Here is a 25,893-nt window from a genome sequence, read left to right as displayed (position 1 = left end):
GTAATTTGATTCAATCATTGTACCTGTTGTTTTGATGCATCAACTGCCAAAGGAGTGTTCAGGTTAGCTAGGCTAGCTAGTTGACTGTTCGTGGCAGCTAGCTAGCTCTACACAAGTCTATTATGGGACTTCTCCTGGCTGAGTATGGGATTTTCCCAAGTCACGTGAGACCGGAAGTGGGCGTAACCCCAAAAATTTCGCGCTATGCGCTCATAGTTTGGAACCCCCCTTTCATTTTCCTGGATCCGCCACTGCATATGCTACCTAGTTGCCTTCCACACTCAATGTACTCTATTGTACATGCAGTATATATGATTTGTGTATGTGTGTATTCTGAGTGTATTCTGAGTCTGCTCACCTGAATGCCATAGCGCTGCTTTTACAGCATGGATAGCCTCCACATAAAAGACATAATAATAGCCTCTAACCTCTAGTTGTTCGCCTAACTGTTATAAAAACGAAAGCTCGGCCTGGGATCGAGGCTAGGATAGCCTCCACACAAAAGATATATTTAATAAAGGATTAAAAGCGAGCAAAAGCTAAGAAGCTATACACATTGGCTATAGAGCTAGCTAGATATAGTATTCTGCTTTAATTGGAGGCACTTCATTGCACATGCGCACTATGACAGCCAACTGGAGCCCTACCTGAGAAGACACTACAGCTGCATGGCTGTACATATTGTTATGTCTCGGGTGCGCATTGTCAACTTAAAATTAATGTAATAGCTGTCTTGTGTACTGTTTTCGTAAAAAACAGCTGTTTTGCTGCCAGAGGCAGCACTGTATTGATTGGTGTGTGTTCAATTAATGACCCTTTACATTTTTTTCCCATTGCTCATTGCCCCACCCACTGACATCACCATTTTTTTTTATTACATCAATAATTATTATGTTTGCATGTTATACCTTTTGTAGCTAGGCAACCGACTACATATCCATGTGTTGAGTTAGTGTACTATAGAATATATTGCATGTGTAATTATAGTGACATCTTGTTTAGAATCAGCGAAGCGGTTGTTTGATGAGGCGATGAAGCACGGACACGTCTTGGTCAACATTGTCAACATGCTCATGTTTGGACCGGCGGGAACAGGGAAGACCAACCTCAAGCACCTGCTAACTGACCAGCCCCCTCCACTACAGCGAGACAGTACTCCTTGTATGGAAAAGCCAGTACGCATTCGACCCGTGTCCAACACGAAATTCAAGTCAACTGGAAGAGGCTGGGAAGAGATGTCTCAGCCAAAGCTGCGCAAGCTACTAGCTCAAATCATCGCCATGATGCCAAAAGAAAGCACCGATCCATCCACCGCGTCAAGGGTTGCCGAGAGCTTGAAGAAGATGACCACAACTGAGCCAATTTCTGGTTCCAATAAGCCAACTTCTGATTCCAGTTTGAGCCCATCGACGAACGATTCCGATGAACTTTCTGGCTCTGCAAGAATGTTGAACAAAGTCATCGATAAAGTGATAGCGAGTGTAGTGAGTGGTGTGGCAAAGGAGCTGAAACCAGCCACACAGGGAACTGACCAACTGTCGAGCAGTGACCAGCAAGAAGGAGAACTGTTTGATTCCAACTGGGTGTATGTTACCGACTGCGGTGGACAACCACAATTCCACGACATCAGCCCTCTCTTCATCAAGCACGTTTCGGTGGCCTTGGTAGTCCTGCGTTTGATTGACGAACTCTCCAGTTTCCCTTCTGACGAGTACTACAAGGATGGGCAGCTTGTTGGTAGTCCTCATGCATCTCACATGACCCTCGGGGAGACACTTCAGAGTCTCATTCGATCCATTGAGTCCCATACCTCACAAGACAAGAAGCCGAAGATGATCTTTGTGGGCACATTCTTGGATCAGCTGAAGAGCTCGGATACACTTATCAAGAGGAATCAAGAGATTCTCGACATGCTGCCACTCGATATCAAGAAGCTATTGGTGTACGAAGATCTTGGAATGAATAATTTGATTTTTGGTGTCAACACAATCAGCCGAGAAGATAATTCACTGGCCACTGCCAATAGGATTAGAATTGCTATTGAGCGCTCTTTTCCGCTACAAGTCAAAATGCCCATCTGGTGGTCCTTCTTGGATTCACTTCTCCAGATTTTATCTGCCACTCTCGAGCGAGGTGTACTAGGCATCCAAGAATGTCTCCAATTAGCCATTCGATTTGGTTATGTGCTCCAAGATCTTGAAGCTGCTCTGGTCTTCCTTGACAACGTGTGTATAGCGCACTACTATCCCTCCATTCTCCCCAACACAGTGTTTGTGGATGCCCAGATTCCACTAGACAAGATCACCGAGCTCTCACAGCACGCCATCTCCCTGAGGACTCCTGAAATCAAATCAAGCACAGGAGGGACAGATGCCGAATGGAAGAGATTTAGAGACGAGGGCATAATCACTGTAAAGTTCCTACAATTCTTCGAGAAGCATTACGTTAAAGGCATCTTTTCTCCAGAAGATATGTTGTTGATCATGAAAAAGCTTCTCGTGATTGCTCCCATTCCACTAGTGGAGTCTACTACCCACCAAGCCGAGTTCTTCATGCCATCTCTACTCACATCGATCCCACCTGCTGAGCTAGACAAAGTTCGTTCCTCCTTCACAACATCACCCCTCGCTGTCTACTTTCGTAGTGGGTGTATTCGCTCTGGAGTGTTTTGCTGTCTAGTTGTAGACGTAATCAAGAGGGTGGGCTGGCAAGTTTTGCTGCCTTCAGGGAAACCAATCTGTTTTGCTAAAAATTGTATCCAGCTAAGAATTCCCAAGCACCCGTGTACCGTGGCTCTGATCGACTCATTCTCGTATATCGAAGTATACATTGACGTCCCTTTTCCTCTGCGCAAAAAGCTTTGTCTTTCCATTCGCAATGAAATTTTAAGAAGCATTAAATCGTCGTGTGACATGTTGCATTACAACAACGACACACCCGAGACAGGCATCTTTTGCCCATGCAAGAAGAGCACTGGAAGCATACGCAAATTGCACCTTGCTGATGTCAGTGAACAGAAGGACTATTGGATATGCTCCCTTCAGGCACGTGTGTGGGGAGAGCTCAGTGATGAAGATAGAATCTGGCTGGACCATAGCGAAGGTTCTGGTGAGTACCGAGTGATTTTTATAATTAAACAGTCTATATTTTGCCCTAAATTAGGTGAATCATCCTCTGCTACTGGAGGTTCTTGTACGAAGACTGAGAGAAAGAGTGATCAGCAGCAAAACTCCGGTAAGTATACATAACAGCAGCTCTCTATTGAGTGGAAGAACAACATTAACTTTGATATGCATGTTGTTGTTTTAGTAATTCCTTTGTTTTGTTCAGTCCATCAATGTGGGACTCTGGCCAATGTTGTTAGTAGCACTGGATCTGGAATGAGTGATCAACAGCCTTGTTTGAGTGAGCATGTTAATTGATAAACGTACTACATGAGCGTAACTGCTGTGTCTGCTTTTCCTCAGGTAATTCTGTAATGGAAGATGTGTGTAAGAAGACGGAAGTACATGTGCATGTTCATGATCAGCGAAATACTTCTGGTAGGCTTTTTATTTTGTGGTTTTTTTGTTTATAACTGTTTCCTCCTCAGACAAATCCTCTCCTGCAATGGAACATGTGTTTGATAAAATGAGCGATCAACATACCAGTAAGAAAATTCAACAAGTTATTTCAAGCTTGAAAGTTTAATTTTTTTTCTCCGACCTGATAATGATTTAGTATAACTGTTGTTTTCTTCAGGTGAATTATCCTCTGCTGCAGTAATGGAAGATGTGTGTAAGAAGACTGGAGTGAGGGACCAACAACTAGATCAAGAAATCCCTGAGAGTGACATCACTCGATTTGCGGAGAAATTTCCACACCTACTGAGCGTGCACAAGGTAGGCACTCTAAATCTTAATAAGTACTTATCCTCCTGACATTTTGGCAAGGGAAGTACATGTAAGATGTTAGTTGGGGGTGATGACATGTTCGTGGTATGCCAATAATCAAGAATTACTTAACCTGCCCTATTAAGAATATTGTTAACCAGAACCACTCAATTGCATGTATTCCCATTGAGTTTCCTAGAAGGTATTTGCTAGGGGCAACCCCCACCAAATTAAACACTGTTTATTTACAGGTTTTGACAATTAACGATCTGCAACATGTTTACGTGACTCTACATGAAAGTGCCCCTTACTGGTTGAATCTGGGATTGGCTCTAGGTCTCCGTCATTCTGTTCTCAACAACATCGATACTGGCAAGCATCGTGGCGATAATGTGCTGTGCTTGCGTGAAATGTTGGTTAAGCTCCTGAGTGCACAACATGTAACATGGAGTCTCCTGTCAGACGCTCTCAAAGCGCCCACAGTGAAACTCGTCAATTTGGCTGATAGCATCATGGGTAACCATTTTCAGTGTTTGCATGTGTAGTTTGCTTTATTTGTCATTTTTAGTGCTTGATATAGACATTAAAATGTACATAACTATATTAATTTTTGTGGTGCCTTTTTTTCATGCAGTCAATCAATCCAACCTGCTCGATCGACTCAACCTCACCCCAGCCGACCTCAGTGATTTAACTGATGTCACACGTCGTTATGGCAATCAAGCTGGAGTGGCTCATGCATTGAGAGTGTGGCAAAGAGTGAATCCTTCCAGAGCTACCTTCAGGGCCTTGGTAGAAATTGCCATAGGACTGAGAAGAGGAGACACTGCTACAGACATTTGTAGATTCATTGTAGAGAATACGAGTTGAATTGACCGAACTGATTTTTAAGTTTTTATTGATACTATTTTGTCTGCAATGCTTTACTTTTCTGAACACATTATTTGTACAGTAGTCTCTGTGAGAAGTTGAAACTGAGCATGTACAGTATAAATACGTAATAGCCTCGATTCCAGGCCGCTCTTCGCTCGAAGAGAGGCCTGCAGTATGAACAGTAGCAACGCCCACACATTAAAAAATGTCGTCATACAGCTAAGGTCAAAGTGCAGCAGTGTAGAATTAAAGGAAAAATCATGGTTGTGAAAAATTGAAATCCAACCTTCGATCAATGACAAAGAGACTCTGTGCTTTGTTTATCTTTCCTCCTACTATGAACAGGTTATAGCTGACAGGGTGAGTTGCACTTATCAAATGAGTGTACAGTGCAGCACATAGAGCCAGTCTAAAGTAGAACCATTGTACAGATAGTGACAATGGTATTGTACGTGTGGGGGAGTGGTGATTGTGTGCTCCCTACTACTCACTGCACTCATCACAATGGCGCACTATCAATGGGCCCCACTGAAAAGAAACACTACAAGTAAGTGTGTGTGTGTACACATTACCCTAGTCCTAGTAGTAGTCTAGAGGTTCCCATACTGGCCTTATTGTGTACCTACCTCAGCCTTTATTGTGTGGGAGGAGTTTTGGTTTGTATGATTTTATTTGGTTTCCAGGGACAAGGTTCTGGAGATGTTCAATCATGCCTACCGTTCATACATGGTGAGCCTATCACATGACGTGTCTATCTAATCACATGACTCTGATTTACGCTGCTGACAGGACTTTGCATATCCTGCTGATGAGTTGATGCCACTGACGTGTAAGGGGCGTGTCCGGGGGGTGGAGCAAGGACGAGGGGACATTGACTTTACCCTGGGCAGGTTCTCCCTCACCCTCATAGACACACTGGACACTCTGGCTGTGAGTCAAGTATATACATATAGTGTGTGGGTGGTCAGGGCAACCACATCCCCTGAGGCCCTATTGGAGGAGAAGCTATGTAACTTATTTAGAAGCCATTACCATGAATTAAGTAGCTACTGTATTTGTCTGGAGATGGTTTCCTGTGTTAATATAGATGCTTCAACCAGAGGCTCCTCTCTTACCTTGACTTCCTTCCCCTATATCTGAATCAGTACAATACACTATATGAGAGGAAGCTGTACTCTAACTGTACTGTACATGGTAGCCTGTTGTTATTAAAGGGGCAGGAGCAATCTCCCCCTCCACCAATGTACATGTGTTTGTTCCCTCAGGTAATTGGTTCGGTTGATGAGTTTTCCTCGGCTGTACAAAAAGTCATGACAGACATTAGCTTCGACAGTGACTTAGTGGTCTCTGTGTTTGAGACCAACATACGTGTGCTAGGTGGTTTACTGGGAGGTCACTTTGCTGCCCTGGCTCTCAAAGAGAAGGGCTACCATCAGCTGGCTTGGTATGATGGGGGGCTGCTCAGAATGGCAGTGGAAGTGGGGAACAGATTACTGCCTGCTTTCAACACCACCACAGGTCTCCCCTATCCAAAGGTGACTGCTCTGTACTCTGAAAAATAGCCAACAGAAAATACAGTTCAAAATTTTACCAAATTTGAAACTGGTCTTAGCCCTAAGTGTACAGTATGTCATGTGGATAATACAACCTGTACATATGTAGAAAGTGCTTTATTATAGGCAAATCTCTGTTGCAAGTGCACTGCAATCCACTGTACTGTGCAAACTTGCCAACAGAAAATACAGTCCATTCTGTACTAAAATTGAAACTGGTAGATAATACAACCTGTACATGTGCTGTATTGTATTGTGCCTCTCCTCAGATCAACCTTCGCCACGGTATGGGCTACCCAAACATGGAGAAGACAACGTGCACGGCATGTGCTGGGTCCATGATCCTTGAGTTTGCTGCCCTCAGTAGACTAACAGGTGCAGTGAGTGTGTGTGTGTGTGTGTGCGTGTGCGTGCGTTGTGTGTGTGTGTACATTACCAAATGCATTTTGTAGCTCTAAGAGTTGTCTAGGCTTAGATTATTGGTTACATTTGATAGATACATTGTGTAATGGTCAAGCTCTCTCTCTCTCCCATCAGGTGATCCTCAGTTTGAGGTGAAAGCCCACCAACAATGGAGGCAATCTGGCGTAGTAGACACCGAGGGCACAATCTGGTTGGCTCAGTCATCAACGTACACAGTGCTGAGTGGACGAGAGTGGATAGCGGTGTGGGGGCGGGGATTGACTCATACTACGAGTACTGTCTCAAGTCTTACATCCTGTTGGGGGACAGGAAGTATCTGCAGAGGTTTGGGAAGGTGAGCGAGGGGTTATTGAAACACTTGGTGCTTACTGTTAGAGTTAAAATTGTGAGGTAAAGGAGTTAACAGAAACTGTGTATACAGTACAATATGTACATGCAAGGTCAGCAACTTCATTTTCTTTCTTTACCCCCTCCCCTACAGCATTATGATGCCATCAAGAGATACATCACGAATGGGCCCATGCTAGTGGAGGTGAGCATGAATTCACCTCATCGAATGACCAGATCTTTCATGGACTCACTTCTGGCGTTCTGGCCTGGTCTACAGGTACACACACACACACACACACACACACACACACACACACATGCACTGACTAAGAGAAATCACTAGCTCCCTTTTAGGGGCCGTAACTTGTGTCCAATTTATTTGTAGCTCTTTGATAAAGGTACCACAAGATGGTAGACTGAGATCAACAATTGTTTTTCGTGCCGTCGTTTTCTGTTTTGCCTTAATATCTCTGAACCTCTCTAGAACGGTTTGACATAGAAAAGTACTTCTTAGAGGCCGTCCGTCTATTGTAGTATGCAGTATACATTTTTGTATATACCGTATATCTTCTAATTTATCGGACAGCAAAAAATAATTATTTTGGAAATTGTCCGGGTATAATTGGAACAGATTTTTATAGAGCATGCGAAGTGTCCGGAATAATTAGAACAAGCAAGCAGCTGCATGCGAGCTAGCTAAGTTTAATAGAACAGGGTACGACTGAATAGTTGCACTAGCTTTCTAAAACTAGCTACTCAAAGGCTATCTAACTGCAGCACTCTAAGTCTTACTTGTCGTCTATGAATGGTAACTCAACTTTTCAAGGTATTGTCCGGATATTTAGAACAAATGTAATATTAAAGTACTGGAGTGTCCGTTGTATTAGAACAACGAAAATTGCCCAAAAGAGTGTCCGGGTAATTAGAAGTGTCCGATAAATTAGAAGATATACGGTACTGTACTTACCTAACCTTCATGTTTAAAATTACGGGGTTTGTTGTATCTATCTCCAGGTTCTGTGGGGTGACGTAGACACAGCTATACACATTCACGACATGCTTTATCATGTGATGGAGAGACACAACTTCCTACCCGAGGCATTCACTCATGACTTCAGGGTCCACTGGGGAAACCACCCTCTCAGGCCTGAGTTCATTGAGAGCACTTACTTCCTCTACAAGGTACACCGTCATGTGTGTGTGGGATGTGTGGGTGTTTGTGTGTGGGGGATGGGGGTGGGTGTGTGTGTGTGGGGTGGGTGGGGGTCCACGGAATTCAAGTTATGGCAGCTGAAAAGAATAATTAAATTGAGGGGGGGGGAGAGTTGCAGTTAATTTCAACAGCTATTAACTTTAGTACCGTTGATCGAATCTCCAAAATTTTGTGATTTTCGGAAAGCTTAGAAAATTTCCTTTCAAATGATGTATTTCAATCCAAAATTTCGTCGGGGCCATAATTTGTCATTTTTCGGCCTTGGACCATTATTCATGGTACAGTAGAACCTCGATTATCCGGACACCTTGGTTCCAGAAGCAGGCCGGATAAGTGAATATGCCGGATAATCAAATAGATAAACCACGCCTTGATCCACCCACTTTATTGATAAACAGCAGTGCCACATGGTTGTATGCGCATGCGCAGAAGATAAGCAGGCATGTATCCATGGTAACAGCTGCAACGCGCATGCGTGTTTGAGGGACACGCCCATTTTCTGATCTGATAACAAGAAAACTGCCAAGCCGGATAATCGAGGTTCCGGATAATGGAGGGCCGGATAATCGAGGTTCTACTGTATCGCCTAATTGGCAAATACTTTTATCGTTCAAAATTAATAAGAATTTTGATGATGCTATTTGAAAGGTGTGTTTCTAAGCTTTCAGAAAATTATATTATCGTTGAAATTGGATCCACGGAATTCAAGTTATGGTAGCTGATAAATTGAAGGGGGGGGAAGCCTTGCAGTTAATTTTAATTTGGGGGTGGATGGGTGTGTGTGTGTGGGGTGGGTGGGGGTGGGGGTGGGTGTGTGTGTGGGGGGGTGGGGTGTGTGTTACTCTATGCATTAGCTGTACATGTATACAGTTGAGCCTCGGTTATCCGAATCCCGGTTATCCGAATCCTCGATTATCCGAATGCTAGAGCATAGTGCAATCTGAGCATGCGCAGTAGGAAATTGCCCACGTGGCTGGCAAAAAGCCAGCTTTTGATTATCCGAATATTTCACTTACCCGAATGGGCCCGGGGACAAAGGTGTTCGGATAACCGAGGCTCAACTGTATATCACTTTCTGTTGTTTCGAAGAAAGCATCTCAGTAATTGGAATATTTCTGTAAGTACTGTAATCGACCAAAGCTTGTGATGCTACTGCTCTACTCTACTCTCTGTATTATTTTGATGGCTAAGTAGTTAATGAACGATTATGTTGTGTTGCTACTGCAGGCGACTGGAGATCCATACTACCTGGACGTGGGTCGATCAGTGGTGAACAACTTGAACAAGTATGCCAGAGTGAGGTGTGGCTTCGCTGCCATCAAGGACCTCAGGACCAATGCTCACGAGGACAGGTAAGTCAGGGGAACCATTATATACTAATAGTTAGAATTTAGTTCCATGTAGATCTCGCAAAAACGTATAATAATTGGTACTTGTATGGCATCACAATCCTTGCCAGAATGCAAAGGTTAGATCGCAAATTCACAAAGGGTTTAATATTCTAGTAGTACGATATCATTTTATTGGCAATCTTCGATACTGTATAGAATGGACTCCTTCGTACTGGCTGAGACGTTCAAGTATCTGTTCTTGTTGTTTGCTGACGAGGGGGACAGTCCCCTGAACATGGATGACTTTGTGTTTACGACTGAGGCCCACCTCTTCCCCCTCTCCCTCGCCAGCGCTAACACCACCCTCAATAGAGTCGTCCAAGAGGCAGTGAGTGGGTACAATACATACACAGTGTAGCGGCTATGCTGCTTCAGTATGCATTTTTTAGGTGCAGCTGCACATTGTAGGGGGGGGCGGGGGGGGGGGTAAGGCAGCTCTTTTATAGAGAGTACCTTTTTTGAATGAGATTATGGTAGCCTGGCTGTGTGAGTGTGTCAGGTGTTGTTCTCTCTGTGTGTAGTTGCTGGTGAAGAACACAGACCTGGTGAATATGAGCACTGTCACTGTTACCACTAGCGGACCAGACTCTTCTGGGAAGGCAGCAAAGAACAAACCAGTCGCTGACAGCTTCACTAAAGGTTCGCTGAAACACACACTAGACACCATGTACAGTAGTAGCCAATAATCCCGTCTAGTCAGCACAGTTGTCTAGTTGTTTATATACACACACCCACACCCACACACACACACATCCACACCCACACCCGCACACACCCACACAGAGTCTGTGGTGATCAGTGCGTACCTGACGTGCCCTAATGACCGACGACCGTTTGTCCTGTTGGACCGCTTTGAGAAGATGGTCTTCAAACTTTGCACCAGCTCAAGGTTCAACAAACGACCAACCAGGTAACAGCAGCAGCTTGGTTCATTGTAGTCAATACACAATAATTATGAAGCCTTTACAAATTTGCTCTCAAATTCGAATAAAGTGTGCTATTGATACCTTCCCCACACACACACACACACACACACACACATACACGCCCACACACACACACACGCCCACACACACACATACAGTGCCAAGCGTAAGCGTCTCACTCCTCCTCGTCTCTCAATCAATTCTCTGGACTTCAAGAACCCAGGTCACCTGAAGATCCTCACTGAGCTGGGCATTGTGGTTCAAGTGGTGGAGGGAGACAAAGTGCAGGTCTCCCACAATATGGCCAAGGCTAATAGCCCTGAGGACGCAGAGGAGGGATGGTACCTCATGCAGGATATTGTCAAGCTCATGAATCAGCAGCACGTCACAGGTAAAATGCTTTTAGTGTTGTTGGTAATAGTACATGTACAGCTTTCAACCACATGTAATGTACTTCAATGTGCAGTATCTTTAATGTATGGAGGTACATATAGGAATTGATATATACATACAGTACACAAAACCCTCCATCCTATAGTTTTATTTGCCAAATTTGAATAATCTGTTTCCCATAGCAATGACTGCAACTGTATTACGCCTCCTACTAGATGGTAGTCAGAGACAGACACCGAAGCTGGCTCGTATACTGACCCCTGCTGACCTCCAGGAGAGGGGCATACGACACAAGTTCACTGTAGGTCCAGCCATGTTTGGGCCAGAGCTGGGCGTGGGGGAGTTCCAAGTGGGAGGGGAGTTGGTGGAGACGAAGCCAATCGGTGGAGTACTGGACAATGGATGCTCCGAGTATGACCCCCAGGAGGCCCGGGATATTATGGGGAAGATCCTGCTCATTAACAGAGGAGGCTGCCTCTTTGTACTCAAGGTACATAGTGTTGTACCGTACACCATAACCATGTGGAGCCTATTAATGGTTATGTTACGTTATCTAAATGTTTCTCTTAAAGTGCCTGTTGATGTTTTAGGAACAATTCTTCACTATTTTCTACAGGCCAGGACTGCTCAGAAAGCTGGTGCAGCTGGGGTCATCATCACAGGTAAACTACACTGTCCAAGAGCTTGTAACTTTAGATAAAATTCTCTTTATAAAAGTCCTTGACTGTACGTACGTATATAGTGTATTGCACACCATTCTGTGGTCTTTGTGAAATTGTAAAATATGCTCTTAACGGTCCTCCCCCCTCCCTCCCAGATAATGTCAAGCAGTACAATACAACCCAGGTCCCTCCCTTCTCCATGAGTGGGGATGGATCCAGTGACATCATAATACCGGCTGTGTTCATGCAGCGATTGGACGCACTCTTACTCCGAGAGCTGCTCTCCAACGAGGCTGCTGTCAAATGATATAAGAGGACAAAGCAAGGGCAAACTCCACCCACTCAATCAGAGGTGGATTATAACGAGCAGGGGCCCACTCATGATGTGTGTAGTTCATGGTTCATCGAGCCAGTACAGTGGATGGAAAGCTCTCTACTGGGCAAAGTGGAGGGGAAGGTGAGGCTGCTACTTGTGCATTAGCTAAAATAGATACGTATCTTGAAAGCTCGTAATTTGTGTTCTGATTGTCCAATTTCAAACTAATTGATGCATTCAAGAGCTCTCAGAATTACCTTTCCAGTGTTGTGCTTAGATACATGTACTATTTTGTGATAAGTTAAAATCCAATTTTAACAAAGACTATATACCCTTGCGTTATTTTCTAGAATTCAACTGTTTAGCTCGTAGAATTTGCTATATATTCTTCATAATTATACACACACACACACACACACACACACACACACACACACACACACACACACACACACACACACACACACACACACACACACACACACACACACACACACACATGTGGCAGATTCTGTGTCTTTAGTGCTCGGCTCGTCTGGGGTCATTCAACTGGTCAGGTAATCAGTGCTCGTGTGGGCAGTGGGTCACGCCCTCCTTCCAGATACACAAGGCACGAATAGACGAAACCAGAACACTCACTAGGAGAAAAGTGGACAAAACTGTATAGCTGGCAAATTACTGAATTATTGTCCAAATTCAACATTAATTTTTTCGATCATTTGAAGGTTTATTGATTGAACAATAAATGATGTCATACTAATTCAATGTACCATGTACTGCATGTACAAATAATAGCATAAGAAGCGTCAATTATTATTCACTGCAAATTCAAAATTAATTTTTTCGATCATTAATTTGATAGATTATTGATTGGAGAATATGAATGATACCATACAGTACTGCATGTACATAGCATAAATTATATTAGCAACTAATGGTCATAACAATTTGTCTGCTGTTTGGATAGTCCTCAAACTTGTGTCTATGCAAACGTGAGTCTGCTTGGCAATGACAGCCGCCGTACTGTGGCTTGTTCTTGACTGCTCTGAGTTGTGCAAGGATGACGTGACATCAGTACTGATATGTGTAGGCCCAGAGGAACAACAGAGTGGCTACAATCAGACCAGCAAGGGGTGAGTCTGCAATGAAACATTGATCAAGGCTGACATTCAAATAGAGACTCCTAAACAAGAATTAACAACCCACACACAAGTCAACAATTACACAGTAGTACCAAGGGCGTATAAAAGAAGAGAGGGCATGCAACTCCTATATGAGCAGAGTTCAAACGTGGGCGGATGAATGTGCATGACAGTGCATGAAATGCTAAAAATAAAAATTTCTATTTTTAGCACTTCATGCAAATGCACACATTCCTCCGCCCACGTTTGAACTCTGCTAGCTACGTGTACTGATAGTGGAGTTGCATGCCCTCTCTTCTTTTATACGCCCTTGGTAGTACACTTAACACTTACAATTAATACTTAATCAAGGTATGTACAATTGTCCTACAGTAGAACCTCGATTATCCGGACACCTTGGTTCCAGAAGCAGGCCGGATAAGTGAATATGCCGGATAATCGAATAGATAAACCACGCCTTGATCCACCCACTTTATTGATGTGAACAGCAGTGCCACATGTTGTCTGCGCATGCGCAAAAGAAAAGCAGGCATGTCTCCATGGTAACAGCTGCAACGCGCATGCGCATTTGAGGGACACGCCCATTTTCTGAATTATGTAATCTGATTAAAAAGAAAACTGCCAAGCCGGATAATCGAGGTTCCGGATAATCGAGGGCCGGATAATCGAGGTTCTACTGTATTCGTTTAAGAGCCTGGAATTTTGATTGCTATTTGAACGCCCACTTACTACTTCCTGTATAGCTTCCGCAGTAAAATTGTGCTGAGCTGGCACGCCCTTTTACATTGAAGTCATTGTAAAATCAATGCGTTTTTGCAGCCTCTGCATTCTGCAATGCATGCGCTATTATTCTAAATGAAGGAAGTTTGTGAAATATTGAAGTAAGAGCTACACAATGGTTTTTGTCCCAGAGAGTGTTTGTCAACTGTCAGTGAGCTAGCTGGTCTTGAAGATACCTACTATACACACAGTAAGTGCAGTAGTAGTAGATCTAAGAGGTAGTCTAATGTTCAAGGATGATGGAACATCTTATATACATAGTAGGCATCTGCAGAATTGTGTAGAGGAGATATTCCACCATCTTGGAGGATTAGTTTACCTCTTAGATCTACTACTACTGCACTGCACTATACTGCACTTACTGTGGTATCTTCAAGACCAGCTAGCTCACTGATAGTTGACAAACACTCTCTGGGACAAAAACCATTGTGTAGCTCTTACTTCAATATTTCACAAACTTCCTTTATTTAGAATAATAGCGCATGCATTGCAGAATGCAGAGGCTGCAAAAACACATTGATTTTACAATGTAAAAGGGTGTGCCAGCTCAGCACAATTTTACTGCGGAAGCTATACAGGAAGTAGTTAGTGGGCGTTCAAATAGCAATCAAAATTCCAGGTTCTTAAACGAATAGGACTATTACTAGACTGAATACCGTACAGAGGTGGGTAATTTTCGTGGGGCAAAATATTTGTGGTGTTCGTGGTTGGACCTCTAACCACGAATGAAGCGACTTTGCCTACCGTTACCTGCTCCAACCATGAAAATATTACCCACGAAATGTCTCAATATTGCTGAACAACAAACATTTTGTCCCCCGAAAAATACCCGCTATACGATATGACTATACCTGAATTCAAATGCAGCAGTGCTGTTGGTCCCAATAGCGGTAGTCGTGTGTGCAGTAGACAGTGGCTGGTATAGTAGAGGAATACAGAGTAGTTCCACACCATCCCCCACACGTAGAAGTGGGTGAACCACCTGCAGAGGGGAATAAAGACCTCCTTAGACTGGGACAATGCAATTACAACAACTACAAGTCAGGACAGTCTCAGCTAGGGAGCTCACTATTGTAAATCACAATCCAGTACTTAGCTAGGTGTTACAAGCTAGACTTGTAGGGGGTTCTCGTTACAAGAGGTAGACTGATACACTGTATATATTGACCCTCACTGACCTCCTTGAGTCTTGGGCACACTAGGGCTCATCCAGCTCCAGCCACTCTCACTCCTCAGCTTACCATACTTGTACACATCTCTGGTGAAACTTGGCAGATATTGTCTCCAATAGACAAGAGCATGAACTAGCAGTCCAGAACCAATCCACAGTAGCCAGGAGATGCTCACATGCTGCATTAGCTGATCAGCCATTAGCCTCTGGCACAAGAGTGGTCGACCAGCTTCCCCACTTTGTCACTGAGATCTGCACGTGTGTGTGTGTGTGTGTGTGTGTGTGTGTGTGTGCGTGTGTGAGTGGGTGTGAGAGGAAGGACATTCTGTACTATATATAACAGTGGTAGCAACACTGAATTGAAACAGTACACACACAAGAAACTGCAAGTGCTGGTGTTGCCCAGCTGTGCATGTCCAATGCTGACATAGGAAAAAGCATGACCTTATAATTAAGTCTACAAAATATGGATGGCAGATATAAATACGTACCAAACTCAATGAAGTGGTACGGTCGACTGGCCTTGTGTACATCGTTGCCATGTTGCTCACTGAAGTCTTTGTGTAGATTCTCGAGGTAGTTAAAGGCCAGCTTGGCAGGATAGGTGGGGTCACATAGGGCGAGGTAGCATATTCCCTCAAGGATGTAGCTGTGTGGGGGGTCCATGTTAGTGTGTGTGCTTCAAGCTCAAAGCCATCGCTCCTCATCCACCATTAAACTGGAGTATAATATCACCAACCAAGTTCCAACTATTCTTAGACTACATGTACACTGGTAGTTCCTTGTTAGACAATCACTATAGAGGGACCTATGTATAACACACACCACTTACAATGTGTATGGTACAGTTAAGCAAATGCTCACAAACAAAAGGCCATCCATTGCATCAGTTTATACCATGACAGAGCACCAATCATCATACACACCACGAGGCAATAATGACATTCACAGGAGAGTGCTTACTGGAACACCATACGACCCGGGTCACACTCGATTGAGCATCGAGGGGGGCTGACTGACGACAGCTTGCGGAATATCTGCTTGGCCTTGGGTTGGTATTCAGCATAATCCCGGCCAGACTGCAGAGGGAGAACGCAACAATTCAGTTAATTCAAGCTGTTAAAGATAGCACACACTACACACGTATTATTCTAGCAAGCTTCTCTTTATATGTCTACAGAATCATGACTTGACAACTATTCATGTCACTGAGCTGCATACAGTACAGTGTCCTGATGGGACCAATGCAGACTGTACTGTATTATCTACTGTAGCTCCTCTACCTCTTCATTGACAATGGATGGGGACAGAGGTAGTCCATCACTGGCTCTGGCAATAAGTGTCAGGTGGGCCATTGTTCCTGAGCTCTTCTTTCTTCAGTGCTTCTTCTTCTGATATGTACTTGCTTTATGTATGTTCTGTGCTCTATTTGGAACAATAATTATGTGTCCTTTGAACCCTTTCTTTATTGAACAATGTGTGGGTGTTGCTACAAGCCCCTCCCCCTCATGCCTCTAGCCACCCACAAAGAAATATAAGGGGCGTTCCAGACCTTCTCTTGAAATGGCTGAATCTACAACCCTGAATGCTGCTAGTTCCCTACAGTTGATGGAGGATGGGCTCACTGCTTTTGATAGGGTATGATATTCACATGATAGATAGATACTCAATGATCAGTGCATTCTCCTAGTGCCTAGATGTACTTGTTGACCACCCATAAACACACTTGGCATCATTCATTCATCACAGTATAGTGCCTACACTCTACCCTGTCAGTGTGAGGTGTTTTATCTCATGTTGTTGTTCTCTCCACATGTACCACTCTCTCTGGATGGACAACAGACAAGGATTAAGGTACGTTGTGTGCAATCACATTCTACCAAGCTGACATGCTTGTGCTCTGAGCACTTGTTGTTAGGAGGTAGACAGTGTAAAGAAGAGCACATACAGATAACTGAATGTGATACTATTCCTTAATTGAGACAAGTAGATCTACTCGTAGTATAGCCTCCTTCACCGGCCTTCATAGAAAAGAAGGCCTGCTATCGACTGCTTGTGCATGCGCCAAATTATTGGATATATTTTCCCGTAAAATTTCCTATAATACTGGATTCATCAGAGAAAATATCCTAAAAGTCATACACAGAGCTATATAGCTAGCTAGTTAGAGACAGAGCTGTGTAGGTTTGTTGTACAGCTATTTTCTTTTGATAGAATCAGTAGGAGTAGTATAGTAGACTTTCACCAAAGATAGTGTTAAATGGGCGTGGCCTGTCCATATAGGCTCTTGTCAGCCTTCACTCCGTTCAGACGATCGTCATCCACACTGTTGCAGGCTGTGAGTTTTTTGTTAACTTAGCAGGCTAAGGGTAGCTATCAGAGAATGCTATCAGATGGGCTAGCAACTCAATCGAACTTTCTATCTACTTTCTTCAATCCACTTTCGTTCCTTGTGATGTCACAGTTTTACTGAGCAGATACGATGTTATCCAGAGCCCCCAGATACCGGGGGGATATTAGCGCATGCGCAAGCAGTCGATACCAGGCCCACTTTCGTAAGTGAAGTGGGAAGTGCAGCCTGGGATCGAGGCTACTCGTAGTAGTACCTGAAAGTATGCATGGTTAATCAAGTGTTTCAGTCTGCATGTTTGGCTGTCCACATTGTTTCCCCTCCCCTCTGTCATGCATCACCAGTGTACTGTATCACTGCACTAATGTTCTCTTCCTTCCATTTCATGCATCTCCACCTCACCTTTGACTGACCCTCTGAAACAACAGAATGTAAGTTGGTGTGTGTTGTCAGAGTATTTAGTGTCTGTTGCATATTCTGTGATGTTTCTACTTCCCCATTATTACTCTTGTGTGTGTGCAGTGCCATAGTGTTATATAGGGAAATATTTAGTATGATCACATTCAACCTCGTAATCATTCATTTACTATCTTCCCACGTGTTTGCCCTGTGGACTCTCCCTCTCTGGATCAACAGGCTGTAAGTTGTGTTTGCACATGCACACTCATTTTAATGGTTACTATAGGAACTCGTAAATTGTATTTTGTCTCTTTTCATAATTATTGCCAACTTGGTATTAGCCGAGGCCCACACAACTTATTAGGTTGTAGTTTTAATATTCGTAGAATATACACCTAAGTTCATTAGTTGGTACGTACATTATCGTGTTTGTCTCTTCCCATGCACACACTCATTCCTATGTTGAACCTCACACTGATTTGGACTACTGTAGGAGGTGAGCTTCTTACGAGTACTCAATGTCTACACACTAAAATGGTTCAGCTGCAATGTGTACAGATGTACTGGTTACCTAGCATCATTAGCGTGCGTCCCTTGTCCTCTAGAGCTGACCCTCTCCCTCGTATAGGATAGACCACGGCTTTAAACTTGTTCAATTCGTAATCCCATTTTACGGCCACAAGTTCGAAATACCACCATTGTGTACATTGTGTACATGTAAATTTGTGTTTATGTAAATTCCCCAACCAATTAAGTGCCTACTGAACCTAAAACTTGTTGCCTATTTCTCAATATTTCCCCAACTTTTTTATTTCTTAGCTTTTCTATACCAGGTCTAGCCACTTGTTGCTATGTGTAGTCAGTCCCATACACACCAGCGTTCAACTGATCTGATGTCTTGTATGTGTGTTAAGATTAAATCTCTCCCTCACATGTACCATTTGATGTGTCTCAGGATTGGATTAAGGTATGTTGTGATTGTGTGTGTGTCTCGTGGAGTGCATGCGTTGTATTGTATGACAAACAAAATCATACGTATCAAAGTTGTACATGTAAGATGCTTGTTGTACCGTTTACCGTCCCTTCCACTGACCCACCCACTGACCCTTCCATTATCTGCTATTGCTAGTACCGAGTACCTGTGTGTGTACTAGCCAGTGTGTGTACTACCAGTGTTCATATCACTCTCTCCTCACATGTACCCTCTGTGGACTGGTACTCAACAACAGACTGTGAGTTTATTGCATGTACATATAATGGCGCACTAGGCTGACTTGTATACATGTACTACTGCATGAAGGCAGAAAGAATAACTTGCGTGACTTTATTTAGGATTAGTACGTACTGAAAGTTTCATGCTGTACAGACGTTAGACTGGCGGCGATAGAGCGACTGGCAAACTGCCTATCAGTCACTTGTCTCAGCGGAAGTGTAATAGATCGTATGACACTACTAAACATGAATATCGTTATAGATAATGTGGTTAAATTTTGCTATGAGATTCAGCTACTAATACTGAATCCCCTAAAGTGTAAGTGCGGTTACAATTACAGGGCTAATATGACGTTGAGCAATCTGATAGGCTGCAATGCTCGTTGCAGCTGAGACGAGTGACTGATAGGCAGTTTGCCAGTCCCTCGCGCTACGCATGCGAGGGGCTGTCGCCGCCAGTCTATACAGACGTGTACTTGCAATAATTGATGTATACATGTGTGAATGCATTCGTGTATTTGAACATGTTCATTTCTCTACATGTCCGTGTCCTACTGCTTGTTAATGTGACTACTGCTAATGATTACTGGAACAACAGTTTGTAAGTTACAGTATATACAGACATGTATGAATGCACTCACTGCTCCTACCATCATCCCCCTCTCTCTGTTTCCATGTGTGTCTGGCGCTGGTGTCTCATTGGACTAAACAGAAGGTGAGCGGGACACTGCACTGACTTGTGACTGTACTTGTGTCAGTAATGTTTGAGTTGCATGAGTACATGTGTATTGGCATTCATAGTGTACAGGTTTGTGATTATATTCTTTTCTCTCTCCCTACATTTCCATGGTTACTGAATATCTGGAACGATAGAGAGTGAGTTAAACAATGTTGGCAAACATACCGTACAGCTCATGTGCATTCAGTTTGTAATAGTCTCATATCCTTACCTGACTCTAGTAGCTATACTGGTTGCTCCTATAGACAACTCATAATGTGTGACCACAAACACACAGTCTAACCCACTGTTGTTCACCTTGTCCAGGAGAAGGCTAAGTATGAGAGTGAACTGAAGCGTCATGAGACGGTGAGTGTTGACAGTTGCACTTACTACTCTCGTGGTAAGAGTGGTACACGTAGTCTAGCAGAACGACAATGTGTGTACATGTACTGTCCATTGTATGATGAATGGTTGCTTTTTGTCTACCTTTTTTTAGGTATGATTTGTAAGTCCACTTTTACTGTTTGTCTGTGTGAGGTTATACCGTATAGCGGGTAAATATATAATTATGCTCGCCAAGTTTATTTAGGTTGGTGGTTGCTGATTTTTATATTTTGATAATTTGTACATTTGTATCAGCTGCATGTTCTATTTGGTGGAATTTTTCTTCAGTTGTATATAAATTCTTTACTCCCCCAGAGAAGAGCTGCCCTCCAACAGAGACTGTCTGGTGACATCACTGACCAAGACCGGAGACAACTGCTCGGAGAGCTGGAGGAGGTGGAGGGGGAGATCAAGAAGTGTGTCTCAGAGATACAACGTTGTGAGGGGAATATACAATACTATGAGAATAGGATTGCTGAGATACGAGGAAGACCAGAGAGACGGAGAAAGGAAGGTGAGGGGAGCAAGGAACTTTATAGTACAGTGAGTGTTGATGCTCATAGTTGCAATCACTCGTACCTGTAGCAACTTACATGTAGTGTGTTATTAGTAGACTGTACCTACAGCTGTTGTGAGGTCCTCATACTTTATATAATCGTGTTATTGCAAAAGCGTTTGCTCCACCCACAACATTTTCGTTCGCCTATCACATGTGTTGTGTTGCTAGGCAACTGACCCTGATTGTGACACACTACAGTGTACTAGAGCATTGTTCCTGTTACTACTCTACACACTGTGGTGTTATGGATATGGTTTATTGGACTTTTTAATACCAACTTTCAATGATTTGGGTTCGTGACGTTGTACTGTGTTACTTAATTATGACATCATCATGTTAATTCAAGCATAGCACATTCCTGTAGTGATCAGCCACATCATTATTACCCAGTACATGTATTCCCTGTCATTGGTGGGTCACCCACTTAGCAAGCTTTAAAGGTTTACGATTTAAAAGTGGTTTATGTTCAGCTGCTTCATGTCCTTAATATCTTCACGTAGTCCAGTAGCCGATCCGTCTCCAATTGAACGCTATATAGGTCGACTCCTAGGCCTGGTATTGATTGTATCTGGGCATATTTACTCAAACGAGCGAATTCCTAAGCGATTAAATACTAAATGTGTTTTTATTAGCAAGCTAGCTAGCTACCTGTGACTCGACTATGGAGACTTCAGTTCTGGATTTTGATGGACAAGGGGAGCGCTGGTCCTACCAAGCTTGTAGTCCATCAAAAATGATAACAACTGGTAGCAAAGAGATATGCCATACCCTGTTGTTGGGAACCACACAAACACATCCGTTCCCTCAGACAGGAGCTTGAGGGCCTATTCCTTCAAGAGAGTAAGGCTTCTTGCTTCGTACAGGGAATTTATAAGCTATTGCTCCATCGAAATCCTTAATCGCTTAGGAATTCGCTCGTTTGAGCGAATTCCAACCACGCCCAAATGCAATCAATACCAGGCCTAGGCCTATATAGCGTTCAATTGGAGACGGATCGGCCTAGGAGTCTACCTAGCGTTCAATTAAATTGGAGACAGATCGGCCTGGGAACGAGGCTAGTAGTCCAGTTGCCTTTCCACTGACACTTCATTGGCTAGGCAACTGACTTTTTTAACATGTACGTAGTACAGTTTAGGCATACTAAACTGAGCATCGTTCCTTTTGCTACTCTACATGGTATATGGACACTGTTTATTGGACATTGTAGTAATATACTGTAGGACTGAACATATATAGCTGATGCCCATCGTGTTCTAATCGCGTTATCGGTATTATCCTTGCAAACATGCATTTTATGACATACAGGCAGAAGCCCGAGTGACGATCGAGTGCGATGATTATATATTATTATGTGTTTTATATCACGATGACCCCTTACCAATTTATGCCTTGAGGCTACGCAACGGTGTAATTAAATAACACAGAAGAGCTTTCTTGTTGCTTTGGCAATTCTATATATTCACATGTTTTCCCCACCCCAATGTACATTGTTCGTATATCCCTCTACTGTACATGTGGTTATTAGCATTACATACACCACATATACACATTAGAATCGAAGCTATCAGCAAAGCGGTTGTTTGATGAGGCGATGAAGCACGGACACGTCTCGGTCAACATTGTCAACATGCTTGTGTTTGGACCGGCGGGAACAGGGAAGACCAACCTCAAGCACCTGCTAACCGACAAGCCCCCTCCACCACAGCGTGAAAGCACTCCTTGTATGGAAAAGCCAATACGCATTCGACCCGTGTCCAACACGAAATTCAAGTCAACTGAAAGAGGCTGGGAAGAGATGTCTCAGCCAAAGCTGCGCAAGCTACTTGCTGAAATCATCGCTAAGTTACCAAAAGAAAACGCCGATCCATCCACAGCATCAAGGGTTGCCGAGAGCTTGAAGAAGATGACCACAACCGAGCTAATTTCTGGTTCCGATGAGCAAATTTTTGATTCCATTTCGAGCCCATTGAGGAACGATTCCGATACACTTTCTGGATCTGCAAGAATGTTGAAGAAAGCCGTTGATGAAGTGATAGCGAGTGTAGTGAGTGGTGTGGCAGAAGAGCTGAAGCCACCCATACAGGAAACTGACCAACTGTCGAGCAGTGACCAGCAAGAAGGAGAACTGTTTGATTCCAACTGGGTGTATGTTACCGACTGTGGCGGCCAGCCGCAATTCCACGACATCAGCCCTCTCTTCATCAAGCACATTTCGGTGGCGTTGATAGTCCTGCGTTTGATTGACAAACTCTCCAGTTTCCCTTCTGACGAGTACTACAAGGATGGGCAGCTTGTTGGTAGTCCTCGTGCATCTCACATGACCCTTGGGGAGACACTTCAGAGTCTCATTCGATCCATTGAGTCCCATACCTCACAAGACAAGAAGCCGAAGATGATCTTTGTGGGCACATTCTTTGATCAGCTGAAGAGCTCGGATACACTTATCGAGAGGAATCAAGAGATTCTCGACATGCTTCCACCCGATATCAAGAAGCTATTGGTGTACGAAAATCTTGGATTGAACAATCTGATTTTTGGTCTCAACACAATCAGCCGAGAAGAAGATTCACTGACCACTGCCAATAGGATTAGAATTGCTATTGAGGACTCTATTCCGCTACAAGTCGAAGTTCCTGTCTGGTGGTCCTTCTTGGATTCACTTCTCCAGAGTTTATCTGCCAGTCTTGAGCGAGGTGTACTAGGCATTGAAGAATGTCTCCAATTAGCCACTCGATTTGGTTATTTGCTCAAAGATCTTGAAGCTGCTCTGGTCTTCTTTGACAACGTGTGTATAGCGCACTACTATCCCTCCATTCTCCCCAACACAGTGTTTGTGGATGCCCAGATTCCACTAGACAAGATCACCGAGCTCTCACAGCACGCCATTTTTCTGAGGAATGCACACTCTACTATTAGCCCAGGAGGGACAGGGGCCGAATGGAAGAGATTTCGAGACGAGGGCATAATCACTTTAAAGTTTCTACGATTCTTTAAGAAGCATTACGTTGAAGGCATCTTTTCTCCAGAAGATATGCTGTTGATCATGAAATATCTTCTCGTGATTGCTCCCATTCCTCTAGTGGAAGCCACTTCCCACCAAGCCGAGTTCTTCATGCCATCTCTACTCACATCGATCCCACCTGCTGAGCTAGACAAAATCCGTTCCTCCTTCACAATATCACCCCTCGCTATCTACTTTCGTAGTGGGTGTATTCGCTCTGGAGTCTTTTGCTGTCTAGTTGTTGACGTAATCAAGAGGCTGGGCTGGAAAGTTTTACTTCCTTCAGGGAAACCAATTTGCTTTGCTAAAAATTGTATCCAGCTAAAACTTCCCAAGCTCCCGTGTACCGTGACTCTGATCGACTCCTTCTCGTATCTTGAAGTATATATCAAGGTCCTTTTTTCTCTTCGCAAAGAACTTTGCCCTGCGGTCCGTAACGAAATTTTGAAAAGCATTAGATTGTCCTGTCAAGCGTTGCATTACAACAACGACACACCCGAGACAGGAATCTTTTGCCCATGCAAGAAGAGCACCGGAAGCATACGCAAATTACACCTTGCCGATGTGAGCGAACGAAATGGCTGTAAGTTTTGGATGTGCTCCCTTGAGGCTGATGTGTGGGAAGAGCTCAGTGACGAACATAGAATCTGGCTGGACAATAGCGAAGGTTCTGGTGAGTACAGTGGTTTTTAAATTGAAATTTACTTCTTTGTTCCCTCCTAATGTATATAGGTGAACCATCCTCTGCTACGGGAGGTACTTGTACGAAGACTGAGAGAAAGAGTGATCAGCAGCAATACTCTGGTATGATCAGATAGCAGTATGAAAGTTAAACCATCTATATTCAAGTGATTGCTAATATTGAATTTCTCTCTTCAGATAAATTGCAATCATCCTCTGTAATGGAAGACATGTGCAGGAAGACTGGAGTGACTGATCAACAGCTCGATCAAGAAATCCCTGAGAGTGACATCACTCGATTTGCGGAGAAATTTCCTCACCTACTGAGTGTGCAACCTAACATTTTAGTAAGGGGATTGATCGAGCAAATGGTATATGTAAGATATTTGTGAAAGTGACGTAAAGTGTACATGTATCTAGATGGTTCGTGGCAGAAAAGGATAGTCAAAAATTTACTTCCCAAGGATTTTGCATTCCGATCGTCTAATTTTTCTTTTGTACCTCCATTCTTCATTAATTTCCTACTGATATTTTTAAGTTCTCTGTAAAACAGAAGACCTTTGACCCTGACATCCTCCTCTGGGTTCGTGGCATGCCCCTAGGAATTCATTATACAACCTGTTCTATTAAAAATATTGTTCCTTCAATTGTATTCCCTTTGAGTTTCCTCTAGATTTCTGAGAAGGCAACTCCCACCAAATGAAACCCTGTTGATTGTTGCTTTTGTACAGGCTTTGACAATTAACGATCTGCAACATGTTTACGAGAAACTACACACTGCACATGCAAGTGCCAGCCCTCACTGGTTCAATCTGGGATTGGCTCTAGGTCTAACTTATCCTGTTCTCACCAATATCGATAGCAAGCATCGTGGCGATAATGTGCTGTGCTTGCGTGAAATGCTGGCTGAGCTCCTGAGTACGCAAAATGTAACATGGAGTCTCCTGTCAGACGCTCTCAAAAAGCCCTCAGTGAAGCTCATCAATTTGGCTGATAGCATCACAGGTAACTATTTTCAATGTTTGCGTATTTTTTTTTATTAGCCTGGCTGCATGTGTGTAGTGCTTGATATAGACTATCATTATCTTAGCTTTTTTCTTTGCATTCAGTCACAACTCCTAACCTGCTGAATCGACTCAACCTCACACCAGCCGACCTCGATGATGTAACTGATGTCACAAGTCGCTATGGCAATCAAGCTGGAGTGGCTCATGCATTGAGAGCGTGGCGAAGAGTGAATCCTACCAGAGCTACCTTCAGGGCCTTGGTAGAAATTGCCATAGGACTGAGAAGAGGAGACACTGCTACAGACATTTGTAGATTCATTGTAGAGAATACGAGTTGAACTGACCGAAACCGATTTTTATATTATTGATGCTATTTTGTCTGCAATGCTTTGCTTTTCTGAACACATTATTTGTAGTCTCTGTGAGAGTGAGAAGTTGAACTGAGCATGCGCAGTATTAAAATTTAGCAACGCCCACACATTGAAATATACCGTCACACCGCTAAGGTCAAAGTGCAGTTTGTAAAAATCATGG

The 25,893-nt window shown here is 43.5% G+C and overlaps 2 protein-coding genes and 1 pseudogene across 11 annotated transcripts in view; 2 read left to right on the top strand and 1 right to left on the bottom strand.

The window, feature by feature from the left end:
• Positions 1 to 16,472, bottom strand: part of LOC135342915 (vesicle-trafficking protein SEC22b-like) — a 40,482-nt gene extending 24,010 nt beyond the window's left edge. Inside the window, exons 1-6 of one of the 4 annotated variants that reach the window (XR_010396984.1) lie at positions 16,329 to 16,472; positions 16,009 to 16,124; positions 15,537 to 15,694; positions 15,053 to 15,297; positions 14,237 to 14,856; positions 12,780 to 13,091 (exon numbers count right to left, since the gene is read on the bottom strand). The gene's annotated coding sequence lies outside the window, so the exon portion shown is untranslated. Of the gene's footprint in view, positions 1 to 12,779; positions 13,092 to 14,236; positions 15,298 to 15,536; positions 15,695 to 16,008; positions 16,125 to 16,328 lie in introns of those variants that run through there. The other 3 variants (XR_010396983.1, XR_010396982.1, XR_010396979.1) reach the window with 3 other exon arrangements.
• LOC135342893 (uncharacterized) overlaps positions 1 to 25,786 on the top strand; it is a 28,619-nt gene extending 2,833 nt beyond the window's left edge. For 2 of the 7 annotated variants that reach the window (XM_064539758.1, XM_064539759.1), the window contains 8 exons: positions 1,003 to 3,108; positions 3,163 to 3,234; positions 3,331 to 3,405; positions 3,468 to 3,542; positions 3,593 to 3,649; positions 3,742 to 3,881; positions 25,084 to 25,357; positions 25,462 to 25,786. In XM_064539758.1, coding sequence (XP_064395828.1) covers positions 1,003 to 3,108; positions 3,163 to 3,234; positions 3,331 to 3,405; positions 3,468 to 3,542; positions 3,593 to 3,649; positions 3,742 to 3,881; positions 25,084 to 25,357; positions 25,462 to 25,697 — 3,035 coding nt within the window. In that variant the 3' untranslated portion in view covers positions 25,698 to 25,786. Of the gene's footprint in view, positions 1 to 1,002; positions 3,109 to 3,162; positions 3,235 to 3,330; positions 3,406 to 3,467; positions 3,543 to 3,592; positions 3,650 to 3,741; positions 3,882 to 4,123; positions 4,389 to 4,506; positions 4,828 to 18,042; positions 18,291 to 18,749; positions 19,883 to 20,051; positions 20,094 to 20,426; positions 20,626 to 22,223; positions 24,345 to 24,403; positions 24,476 to 24,550; positions 24,700 to 25,083; positions 25,358 to 25,461 lie in introns of those variants that run through there. The other 5 variants (XM_064539765.1, XM_064539762.1, XM_064539763.1 and 2 more) reach the window with 5 other exon arrangements.
• Positions 5,034 to 12,698, top strand: LOC135342899 (ER degradation-enhancing alpha-mannosidase-like protein 3; annotated as a pseudogene).
• Positions 25,787 to 25,893: the final 107 nt, after the last annotated feature.

The sequence above is a fragment of the Halichondria panicea genome, chromosome 10, assembly GCF_963675165.1.
Source record: "Halichondria panicea chromosome 10, odHalPani1.1, whole genome shotgun sequence".
NCBI lineage: Eukaryota > Metazoa > Porifera > Demospongiae > Suberitida > Halichondriidae > Halichondria > Halichondria panicea.
This window is presented reverse-complemented; position numbering and strand designations above follow the sequence as displayed.